Raw genomic sequence first — 11054 nt, 5'->3', positions numbered from 1 at the left:
TAATACTTTTTTCATAGTATATTTATTTTGAAATTACATAATTAAATAAAGCTGTAGTTAAAATCTCCAAATGTAATAATATTGTAAAGACGCTAACTTTTATTTTTTGTATCAAACTTTTATCGTGAAAGACTGACCGCTTGCCGCTTAAAAGAATCTGATTGGTCGATATGGTGTCCTATCACAGAGCTCGTTAATCGCAGGTGGCAGAGGGAGAGCCGATGCGCTGTAGAGTCTGTGGCTGCTAATGCTGAGCACTTAACTTACGATTATAGTTGATCACATTCAATTACAATGAGCTCCATTGGGACCGGGGTGAGTGGATTTAATAATACAAAATTTATCATAGTGTTTGAATGAGATCTGATCCGAAAAGAGCGATTTAAATAACCAATGCGTGCATTGTCTGTGTCATTCTGAAGCTAACAAGCTAATGCTAGTGTGCAGGATCTCCATTAGTGGGTTTTTTTCTGTCCCAACCTAATTAAAGTTAATAAAGAGTTTTCATATATAAGTAGTTTAAGTTATTCTGATATACCTTGGTTTATTGTGTATTTTTGCACTACTTTGCCCCTGCTGAGTCACTGCTCGCTAACAATGAATGATGGCAGTTCAAATGAAAAGTCACCGCGGAGGTAAAGTGAAAGTAAATGCGTTTTGCACGTTTAACATCACACTCTGGACAAACTGTGCATCAGTAGAAAGTTAAAAGATTACTGACTTGGCTGAATAAACTCATTGCTAAGCAATAATAATAAACACAGCTGGGCATTAATGATAAAACATTGTTGCAGTGACAGTAATTTTGTCATTTATTTCAGGAGTGCAAAATATTAAATCTGTATGACTCATTTTCAGAATAGAAATAGAAATTGCACTTTTAAAGATTCAAGCTTCAATATTTGACCACTGTTTTGATATAACATTGTTTTATTATTACTGCAAACTCTTTAAATGGTTTATTTTTATTAAATGAACACGCGTAATAATTGTTGACAGTATTTCTCTTTTCCCTTTCCAGTATGATTTATCCGCCTCCACCTTCTCACCCGATGGAAGGGTATTTCAGGTCGAATATGCCATGAAGGCTGTAGAAAATAGCAGGTAATTAATTAAATACTTTTTCACTTAAGCCAGAAACATGTACATTTTGACGTGCTGCTCTGAGAAAGGCTTTACCTTTATTTGAATAATTTATTTTTGAATCTGTTTCATATTTGATGTCTGATGAAAGTTAAAGTACATATTAAGTAGGGGACTCCGATCTGGACTTTTGAGGCCGAACACAGGAAGCAGTATAGCTACTTTATAGTGCTCGACCGATATGTGTTTTTGACAGCCGATGCCGATATCTTGTAAAGCAGGGGGGGGGGGGGGGCGATATAATTTTTTTGTAATATTTAAGAAATTTAAAATCATTTGACAATGGATTAAAAAATAAATGTGTAAAATAAACATACGTATACTTTAGATGACTAAGTATTTTTTCACATATAAATAAATATTTTATAAAAATATAATTAAAAAGCAAGTAAACACTGTAACCAACAGGGCACTCTGTATTCTGGGAAATTTGTGTGCATTGGCAATCATTTTCAAATAAAGCCAGGATAACATTAATTTTACATATATCACAGAGAATATACATGAATATGACAGTGGGCAAATGCATAAAGCGCAGTATAATTTTAAATCACAAGTTTAAAGTTTAAATCATTCAATTCACACCGACCGTCACACAGAGAACACATGATCATGATGGATACACATACACACTTCACAAGTTCTTACAGCTGGGTTCAACTGGGTTTGCAAGGTTTGTGAAAATAAATGTTCATTAGCCATTCAAAGATGTGTATAAATTATATAAATGTGTATTTGCTTAATGCTGACTGCAAACTAGAAAGTATTATGTTTGCCTTTCAATTACTAATAAGATAAAACCAGTCATTATATCACTTTTTGCATACATGAATTTCTTCAAACAATTCGATCAGATTATTAGACAGACTTATATCCGTATTAGACAGAACTAGTAACAAAGATGGCAAACGATGGAGAATGTGAACACTGTGTGCTCTCAGCGCTGTCAAAATAAAAGTCCCGCCTCGAACACATCAACCTAACAGAAAAAACTTATCTGCCGATATTTGAAAAATGCTAAATATGGCCGATGTATCGGTCGACCACTTCTACTTTATAAGTTATGAAATGAAAAAATCTAAACTGTACCTCACCTTCAGCATTACAATTATTTCACCTGCTCCAGACAGAGACAATATCGGCCGATAGCGATCGGTAGCCGATCAGTTGGAACACCCTTAATATAAATTTAATAATAATTGTTTTTTTGCCGTTCTTTAGCACAGCAGTTGGCATCCGCTGCAAAGATGGAGTCGTGTTTGGTGTAGAGAAGTTGGTTCTTTCCAAGTTGTATGAGGAGGGCTCCAATAAACGCATCTTCAATATTGATCGGCATGTTGGAATGGTAAGAACATTGAGAATTTTGTTTAAACAAGTGCTCTGTATATATGTTCATTGACATTACTCTGTATATTATTAGATTGCAGTGTCACATTATAGGTGCTAGGTTCCATTATAGTACTTTAAAATCAATTCCATCCATTTGATTATTTAGATTTAGTGCAGTGAAAAATAATCTTTTATTTAACTGAACTATAATAGTCAAAAAGCTTAATTACCCATCAAATTGTTCTCATACCTTTGTTCGTAATTGAATTGTTTGTTGACATTTAATTATTTTGTGTAACAGACTAAAAATATAACCTGCTATTAAGTTTGTGGTTGCTAATAAATACATAAGTGTGTGTGTGTGTGTGTATATATATAACCGTAACCTAACTATATATAAACCATTCTCTCAGGCTCGCCAAGGCAGTAAAAATACATTACAGTGGAATATTATTAGAATTTAAAATTCTAAATGTCATTTATTACTGCAATCGTTAAGCTAAAGACTGGAGTAAGGGCTGCTGAACATTCAGTGTCACATGATTATTCAGAAATGATTCTAAATGCTGATGGTGCTCAAGAATCTTATTATTATACATCTACTATACATATTTCTTTCAAGATTCTTTGATGAACAGAAAACCAGCATTTATTGAAAATATATATGATATATATTTTGTAACATTAAAACTTTACTTACTGTCACTTTTTATCAATTTAATGTGTATTTAAAATTTTTGTTTTAATTTTAATACTAATAATAAAAAAAGTATTCATTTATTGAAGAAAAAAAAAAACACTTTTGTTTGGGAGTGTAAATCTCTACACATATGAATCTCTGTCTGTCTGTCTGTCTTCTAGGCTGTGGCTGGTCTTCTGGCAGATGCACGATCGCTCTCAGAAGTGTCCAGAGAAGAGGCTTCAAACTTCCGCTCCAACTATGGCCATGACATCCCACTGAAGGTAAGATCAGACCAAAATGAACATTCTAACGCCATTTACTCACCATCAGTCATTTCCTCATTCCAAAATGACCAATATGACTCATGTGCTGTGTTAAGTTAAGTCTTATATGTGACCCTGGACCACAAAAGTGTAAATTTTTCCTCTGAAAGCTGAATAAATAAGCTTTCCATTGATGTTTGGTTTATAAGGATCGGACAATATAATAACGATTTGAAAATCTGGAATCTGAGGGTGCAAAAAATCAACTTTAAACACTAAATTTGTCCAAATAAAGTTCTTAGCCATGCATATAACAAAAATTAGTTTTTGATATATTCATAGTAGGGAATTTACAGAATAGCTTTGGAAAACAATCTTTACTTAATATCCTAATGATTTTTGTCACATATGATTTGTGTATATATATGAAAAACAAATAATGGACATTTTTTTAAATCGAACAATTAGACAATAACAAATCTGATCTGGTCATTTATATATTTTTCATATTTTCCAAACAGCATCTTGCAGACAGAATGGGCATGTATGTCCATGCTTACACATTATACAGCGCTGTGAGGCCTTTTGGATGCAGGTAGGTCTTATGCAAAGTTTCAGTAATGCATTTTCATTTGCATCATCATTGCATAATGCAAGTTTAATTTCTTATAAGTTTGGATGTTTTTAACCTTTCAGTTTCATCCTGGGATCTTATGATGAAGATGATGGTCCACAGCTCTACATGGTTGACCCTTCTGGGATTTCATACGTAAGAGCTCTCTTTGATAAACTAGTATCTCTGTTAATCAGGACTTTATTACTTACTATACACACTTTACTGAATTAATTTATTCCTCATTATTTTGAAAATCTTTTGATTTAAAGGTTTCTGCTTAAATTAATGTAACTGTAGTTTTGTAGACAAATGTAAGTTTGAATGTATATAAACTACAAATGTACTTTTGTAGTGATAGAAAAGCACAGCAAAAAAGTGTCCAGCATACATGTGAACTCCTCATATTCAATGAAAGTGTAGATTACACATTGTTTTTTATTGATCCGATCCTCCTGTACATGTATTTTCTTTATCATTTAATATTTGTGTCTGTTTTTAGGGTTACTGGGGCTGTGCTATTGGAAAAGCCAAGCAAGCTGCCAAGACAGAAATTGAGAAACTACAGGTAGGTGTTAATATATTATTTATAACAAGTTATAGTCATGATTTTGCTATATTTCTGTAAATGTATCTCCAGGGCTGCAGAACAAAAAAAGCCACTGCCTTTCATTTATTATCCTACGTTCAGTCTAACAGATCTGTATCTTTAACAGTACAGTTGTGGTGTTTACTATAAGCATGCTTGGCAGTCTTTTTTTGGAACATGTTCAAACATGATTACTGCAGAGACAATGTCATTTAGAACTTGAAGTAACAGCATTGTTATTTGACATTTCAAAGCGACTAATACATTTATTTAGTAATGTTTTCATTTTAATGTCAAAAGATTAAAGTGGTTAAACTTGTAAATGTCAATTTTGTATTTCAGATGAAAGAAATGACCTGCAGAGAACTGGTGAAGGAAGTGGCAAAAATGTGAGTGTGATTTATTTATAACTTAGAATTGAGAAGACTTCAAAATCTAATGCATCATTCATAGCCAACACGAGAGCAGCAGAGATCCATGAAAACAAACCATATACCAAAAAAGTCTAGCCCAGCTAATTTTTTTTCTTATCGGTTAGGTTGCTGAATTTACAGTAATGTTGGTTTGTAATGAACAGGATTCCCACACCTTTTGACCGATCAGTTTCTATGAGCTTTTTGCATTAGATTCATAGTTTTCTGCATTAGCACTTTTTGAAATCATCTTAATGAGATTGCATTCAGAAAACAAAAACTGTTTCTATCCAGAAATATTTATACATTAATAGTTAAGAGTGAGGCAGAAGTTATACAGCGTGTAAAATAAGTATTGAACACGTCACCCTTTTTCTCAGTACCGGTAAATATATTTTTAGAGGTGCTGTTGACTTTGGGAAATTTCACTAGATGTTGGTAACAACACAAATAATCTATATATAAACAAAAATAAGTTTAGAAATGAAGTTGTAATAAGATGTAATTACACAGAGAAAAGTATTAAACTACTGAAATCTATTTAATACTTTTTACAAAAGCCTTTTTTGTTCAAGACACCTGCTGTATGGAGAAACTAGTCGCATGAACTGAACTCATTTATTTTGTTTTCTTTGTATGGCTAAATTACGTGGATTGTTAACAACATTTGGTAAAAAAATATCAAGTCAGCAGCACCTTTACAAATACATTTACTTGTAAAAAAAATGGTGTGTTCAATACTTATTTTACTCGCTATATATTGTACACAATAGAAATAAATGTTATTCTATGTATGTTCCATGCCTTAAACTTTTAAACTTCACTGCTATTTCCAAGTTGTCCATGATTGTGGTACTCTGAATAAAACATGCCATAATGAATGAAACCTTTTATATTTGCAAAATGTAGTAACTATTTTTTTGTGTATGTGTCTGTCATCTCTACTCAGTATCTATATCGTTCATGATGAGGTGAAAGACAAAGCCTTTGAGCTGGAGCTTAGCTGGGTTGGAGAAGGTAATGGCAGGCCTTTTTTTTTTTTTTTATTCTACTTCCGTTCTTACATTTACTGGTTTTAGGAAAATAGTTGTAATACTTAATACAGTCTAGTTCATGAACCCTATAAATGTAAGCACATTAAAGGTTTAGTTCACCGACAAATGAAAATTGTCATTAATAACTTACCCTCATGTTGTTCCAAACCAGTGAGACCTCCGTTCATCTTCGGAACACAGTTTAAGATATTTTAGATTTAGTCCGAGAGCTCTCAGTCCCTCATTGAAACTGTGTGTACGGTATACTGTCCATGTCCAGAAAGGTAAGAAAAACATCATCAAAGTAGTCCATGTGATATCAGAGGGTCAGTTAGAATTTTTTGAAGCATCGAAAATACATTTTGGTCCAAAAATAGCAAAAACTACGACTTTATTCAGCATTGTCTTCTCTTCCGTGTCTGTTGTGAGAGAGTTCAAAACACAACAGTGTAGTGATATCCGGTTCGCGAACGACTCATTCAATGTAACTGGATCTTCTTGAACCAGATCACCAAATCGAACTGAATCATTTTAAACGGTTCATGTCTCCAATACGCATTAATCCACAAATTACTTAAGCTGTTAACTTTTTTTAATGTGGCTGACACTTCCTCGGAGTTCAAACAAACCAATATCCTGGAGTAATTCATTTACTCAAACAGTACACTGACTGAACTGCTGTGAAGAGAGAACACCGAGCCGAGCTTGATAATGAACGAAAGATTGACTCATTCTCGAGTCAAGAACTGTTTCTGTGGGACGTGTCCGATTTGAGAACCGAGGAGCTGATGATACTGCGCATGTGTGATTCAGCGTGAAGCAGACTGATACACAGAGTGTCTGAACCGAACCGATTCTTTTGGTGATTGATTCTGAACTGATTCTGTGCTAATAGTATGAGCGTGGGTAAACCGAAGGCTTGAATCAAGGGCAATCATCGCAAATGACGCCATTACGTCAAGCACAAAAGAACCGGTGAACCGTTTTCTTCAACTGGTTTATTGAATCGACCTGTACGAAAGAACTACTGGTGATCCAAAAACCGATGCAACCGGTTCTTGACTCGAGAACAAGTCAATCTTTTGTTCGTTATCTGGCTCGGCGTTCATCTTCAGTTCTCTCTTCACAGCAGTTCAGTCAGTGTACTGTTTGAGTGTATGCATTACTCCGGGATATTGGTTTGTTTTAACTCCGAGGGAGTGTCAGCCACATTAAAAAAGTTAACAGCTTAAGTCATTTGTGGATTAATGCGTATTGGAGACGTGAACCGTTTTAAACGATTCAGTTCGATTTGGTGAACTGGTTCAAGAAGATCCAGTTACATTGAATGAGTCGTTCGTGAACCGGATATCACTACACTGTTGTGTTTTGAACTCTCTCACACAACAGACACGGAAGAGAAGACAATGGTGAATAAAGTCATAGTTTTTGCTATTTTTGGACCAAAATGTATTTTTGATGCTTCAAAAAATTCTAACTGACCCTCTGATGTCACATGGACTACTTTGATGATGTTTTTCTTACCTTTCTGGACATGGACAGTATACCACACACACAGTTTCAATGAGGGACTGAGAGCTCTGACTAAATCTAAAATATCTTAAACTGTGTTCCAAAGATGAATGGAGGTCTCACTGGTTTGGAACGACATGAGGGTGAGTTATTAATAACATAATTTTAATTTTTCGGTGAACTAACCCTTTAAGTTCTTCTCTACTCCATTTGCATTCAGTGCTGAATTTGTCATAGAACCCTTTTTATTATTTTATCTATTAATATATAATTTGTTTCAGTAAATGTTGGAAATTATTTTTATTTATATAATGTTATTGTAATACTTATTGTATCTTTTAGATGTTGACTTAATGTCTCTTACAAGTTTTGTTTTATTTAATTTATTTGCCTGATTTGATATGGTCTCAACAGCAGAAAATATTTGATTTATATATTTTTGCCCCTCTTTTTAGTCACAAAAGGAAGGCACGAGCTTGTCCCCAAAGACATCAAAGAGGAGGCTGAGAAATATGCTAAAGTAAGTAACCGTTCCTCTGGTTATAGTCATGACAAAAGCTCTCTTAAGCATGGATTACTGTCATATTTCTGCCCTGACAGGAATCCCTGGAGGAGGAGGATGACTCTGATGAGGACAACATGTAAACTGTGTTGCAAACCGACAGTGTACCATGTTTCAGACATCCTGGCAACTCTCAACTTTACTACAGACAGTAAAATGTTTTTTTTATGTTTTGTAATAGACTAATGCAGTCCTATGTTTTCCTTTCAGACTTGACAATAAATACGATTTATAAAAGAGAATGAAGCTCTGATTCAGACTCCGAAATTGCCATAATTACCACTCATTAGTCGGACAGCAAACTTAGGCAAAGGATCCACCTTCTCTTTTAGAAATTCTGTGATGTCAATTGAATGATATCTATGCACACCCTGTCAGAAGAACTTGAATATTAATTGGTTCGGTATAAGGCACTAAATACAACATGCATTTGGGTATAGATAAACAGTTTATCTGCAATACATTGCAAGGACTTGACCCCTTAACTTACAGTTAGACATCAACATATGGAGCCTCAAAGCAAAACCCAGTATGTTTTAATTTACTTACAATATGATGGTTAGCAATTTTATAAGCCAAGCATACCTGCATGTTATAATATTAGTTAAAAAGTGATAAAAAGTTAATATTAGTAAAAAAAAAAAAAAAAAAAAAAAAGGAACCAAAAGCTGAACATGATACTTTAATGAACATACTTCCCATTACAGCTGTTCTGATGTTGATATGAATAAAGACTGAATATGAATAAAGATTTTACACACATGTGGAGGTACAAGTATAGTGTTATGATCAAAGTTAAAGACCATTTTGTCACTTAAGCTTACTTACTACAAAAAAACTAGTTTCAAACCTTTAAGCTGAAGCCTTTAAATTAAATCATTATGAAAAGCATAAATTCATCTAAACGTTTGACTGGCAGTGCATGCAGTTACTGTGGGATCTTTGTGGCATTATCTTAGCATTAAAGGGCCAAAGCTTTGTATTTCTATTTCTTTCTACTTTTAGCCCTATGTGTTGGGAGATTACCTCTTATGTGATACAAAGAGTATACAATAGGAAACCTCAAATCTGGCTCATGAGATCCACGTCCCTGCAGAGTTTAGCTCCAACCTTGATCAAACTCGTCTACCTGTGATGTTCTAATGATCCTGAAGGCATTGATTAACATATGCTCAGGTGTGTTTGATTAGGGTTAGAGCTCAACTCTGTGGGCCAGATTTGAGGATCCCTTATTTATGCTAGGTGTGCTCACTGATTCATGTATAAACTGGTTAATTTATATGGAAACTGACAGATTTATTGATTGATACACAATATACACAGTCATTGTATACAAATGGATCAACATTGCAGCAGTAACGTTATTAAATTTTTTTCTGATACTGTTTAACGTTACACATTAGAATTAGAAATTGTAATAGCTATTAATACCAGAAGCATATGATTTTATCAGTCCAGTCGCGTTTGCTTATGTGTATCAACACTAAATCAAACACATATACAAACACACACTTAAATCATTAAAATATCCATACACTGTTCTCTATCTGATCCCATTTCTGATCACGATGCTTCAATGTCACGTTTAAGTGAGTAATTCAGCAACAATCTAATCACGTATAAACATTTGAAACCCCGCAGGTGTCACTGAATAAGCATTTAACACGTGCTTACTGTGGCGCTCTGTTCCGGTCACGTGGCTAACAAACCCATGACGTCAGACGTTCTCCTCAGCAACGACATGAAGACGCCATTACCGTTGCCTTCAATTGACCTTTTCTTCACGACCGCGCTGTAGTATTTATTGGTAAAACAATTGTAATACGAATCAGAAAGAACACATTTAAGCTAAAACTATGCTGATGATATTCGGTCTGACTAGAAAAGCAGACAAAAGAAGTCACGGGGCTCACCGCGAAATCTCACGGCTCCGAGTCCAGAATGCGAAAATAATAACGTTGGGTACAAAATGGCGAATGTTCTCTTCTCTTCGACATGCGCAGACTGAGCAGAGGCTTTCCCTCTGAAATGAAGCTCCGTTCCCAAACATCCTTTCAGCCAATGGGCTTCGCAGTCGGGACGCTTCTGAGTCAATTCGACCAATAGAAACCGTGGACAACACAGAATAGGAAACATGTAGCCAATCGGAGACCGGGATGGATTTGTTGTATTTAGCAACAAATGAGAATCAAAGAACACCACTGAGAAAGCGTAATTCGCAGCGCCGCTTTCGTACTCCGCAATCAGGTTACGCGCTTAAGTTTAGCCAATAGAATTTTGCCAAGCGGGAGGCCAATCGCAATGCTCGGAGTTTGCCCACAGTGGCCCCGGCAGCCAATAGGGATCCGAGAAACACAACATCAGCTCAACAGCTTGTTATTTCGTCTATGCCTTTGCAACCTAGTCGAATGCTGAGCTGAAGCAGTCATAGCATGTAAGTACACACACACACACACATATATATAGATATATTTCCATACAACCGATTTCGCATCATTAAACCCATATATTCTCGTCCGTTTTATGTAAACTCGCTAGTCTGAAAGTTATCCAGTCATATTTGTCGTTTTCCCGTGGTTTCCAGCGAAGGTATTTAGGCGACGAAAAGAAAAAATTGAATGGCAGACCCTAGTCACAGCTAGTCGGCTTGTTTTCTCAAAGGATCCGGGATTCAGCCGATGACTTTTTCTTAAACTAACCACTTGAAATCGACCTGTTTATAGCCCAAAACTTGTAACTGAGTCTGAAGGGAAAAGTCACCTCACGTAAATGTTGCGGAACTAACCCGACGAACAGTTTAAATCGCCATAACAGCTTCACTATATTTAGCTTAACCGTCACAATTTGATTGACAGGCCTCAGTAACAGTCATAACTGTCAGTTTGTCGATCTTCGAATGCGATACCTCGGCAAA

The 11054-nt window shown here is 35.2% G+C and overlaps 1 protein-coding gene across 1 annotated transcript; it reads left to right on the top strand.

Annotated features, from left to right (window-relative positions):
* The first annotated feature begins 161 nt into the window (after positions 1-161).
* Positions 162-8382, top strand: LOC132112473 (proteasome subunit alpha type-3-like). Its single transcript, XM_059519960.1, has 11 exons — positions 162-315; positions 1022-1104; positions 2365-2488; positions 3334-3435; positions 3939-4012; positions 4114-4186; positions 4533-4598; positions 4962-5008; positions 5982-6049; positions 8034-8098; positions 8179-8382. Exons 1-11 carry the CDS (start codon positions 295-297, stop codon positions 8221-8223), a joined length of 768 nt encoding a protein of 255 aa, XP_059375943.1. The 5' UTR covers positions 162-294; the 3' UTR covers positions 8224-8382.
* Positions 8383-11054: the final 2672 nt, after the last annotated feature.

This window comes from Carassius carassius, chromosome 32 (assembly GCF_963082965.1).
Source record: "Carassius carassius chromosome 32, fCarCar2.1, whole genome shotgun sequence".
In the NCBI taxonomy this organism is placed as follows: domain Eukaryota; kingdom Metazoa; phylum Chordata; class Actinopteri; order Cypriniformes; family Cyprinidae; genus Carassius; species Carassius carassius.
The sequence above is the reverse complement of the archived record's forward strand: the minus strand, read 5'-3'. Positions and strand labels throughout refer to the sequence as shown.

Excerpts from the sequence above, each read along its gene's own strand:
- LOC132112473 (XM_059519960.1), top strand. The coding sequence starts at position 295 with ATGAGCTCCATTGGGACCGGG. Across the intron at positions 2,489-3,333 it reads TTGATCGGCATGTTGGAATG|GCTGTGGCTGGTCTTCTGGC; the intron begins GTAAGAACATTG and ends TCTGTCTTCTAG. Across the intron at positions 4,013-4,113 it reads GTGAGGCCTTTTGGATGCAG|TTTCATCCTGGGATCTTATG; the intron begins GTAGGTCTTATG and ends TTAACCTTTCAG.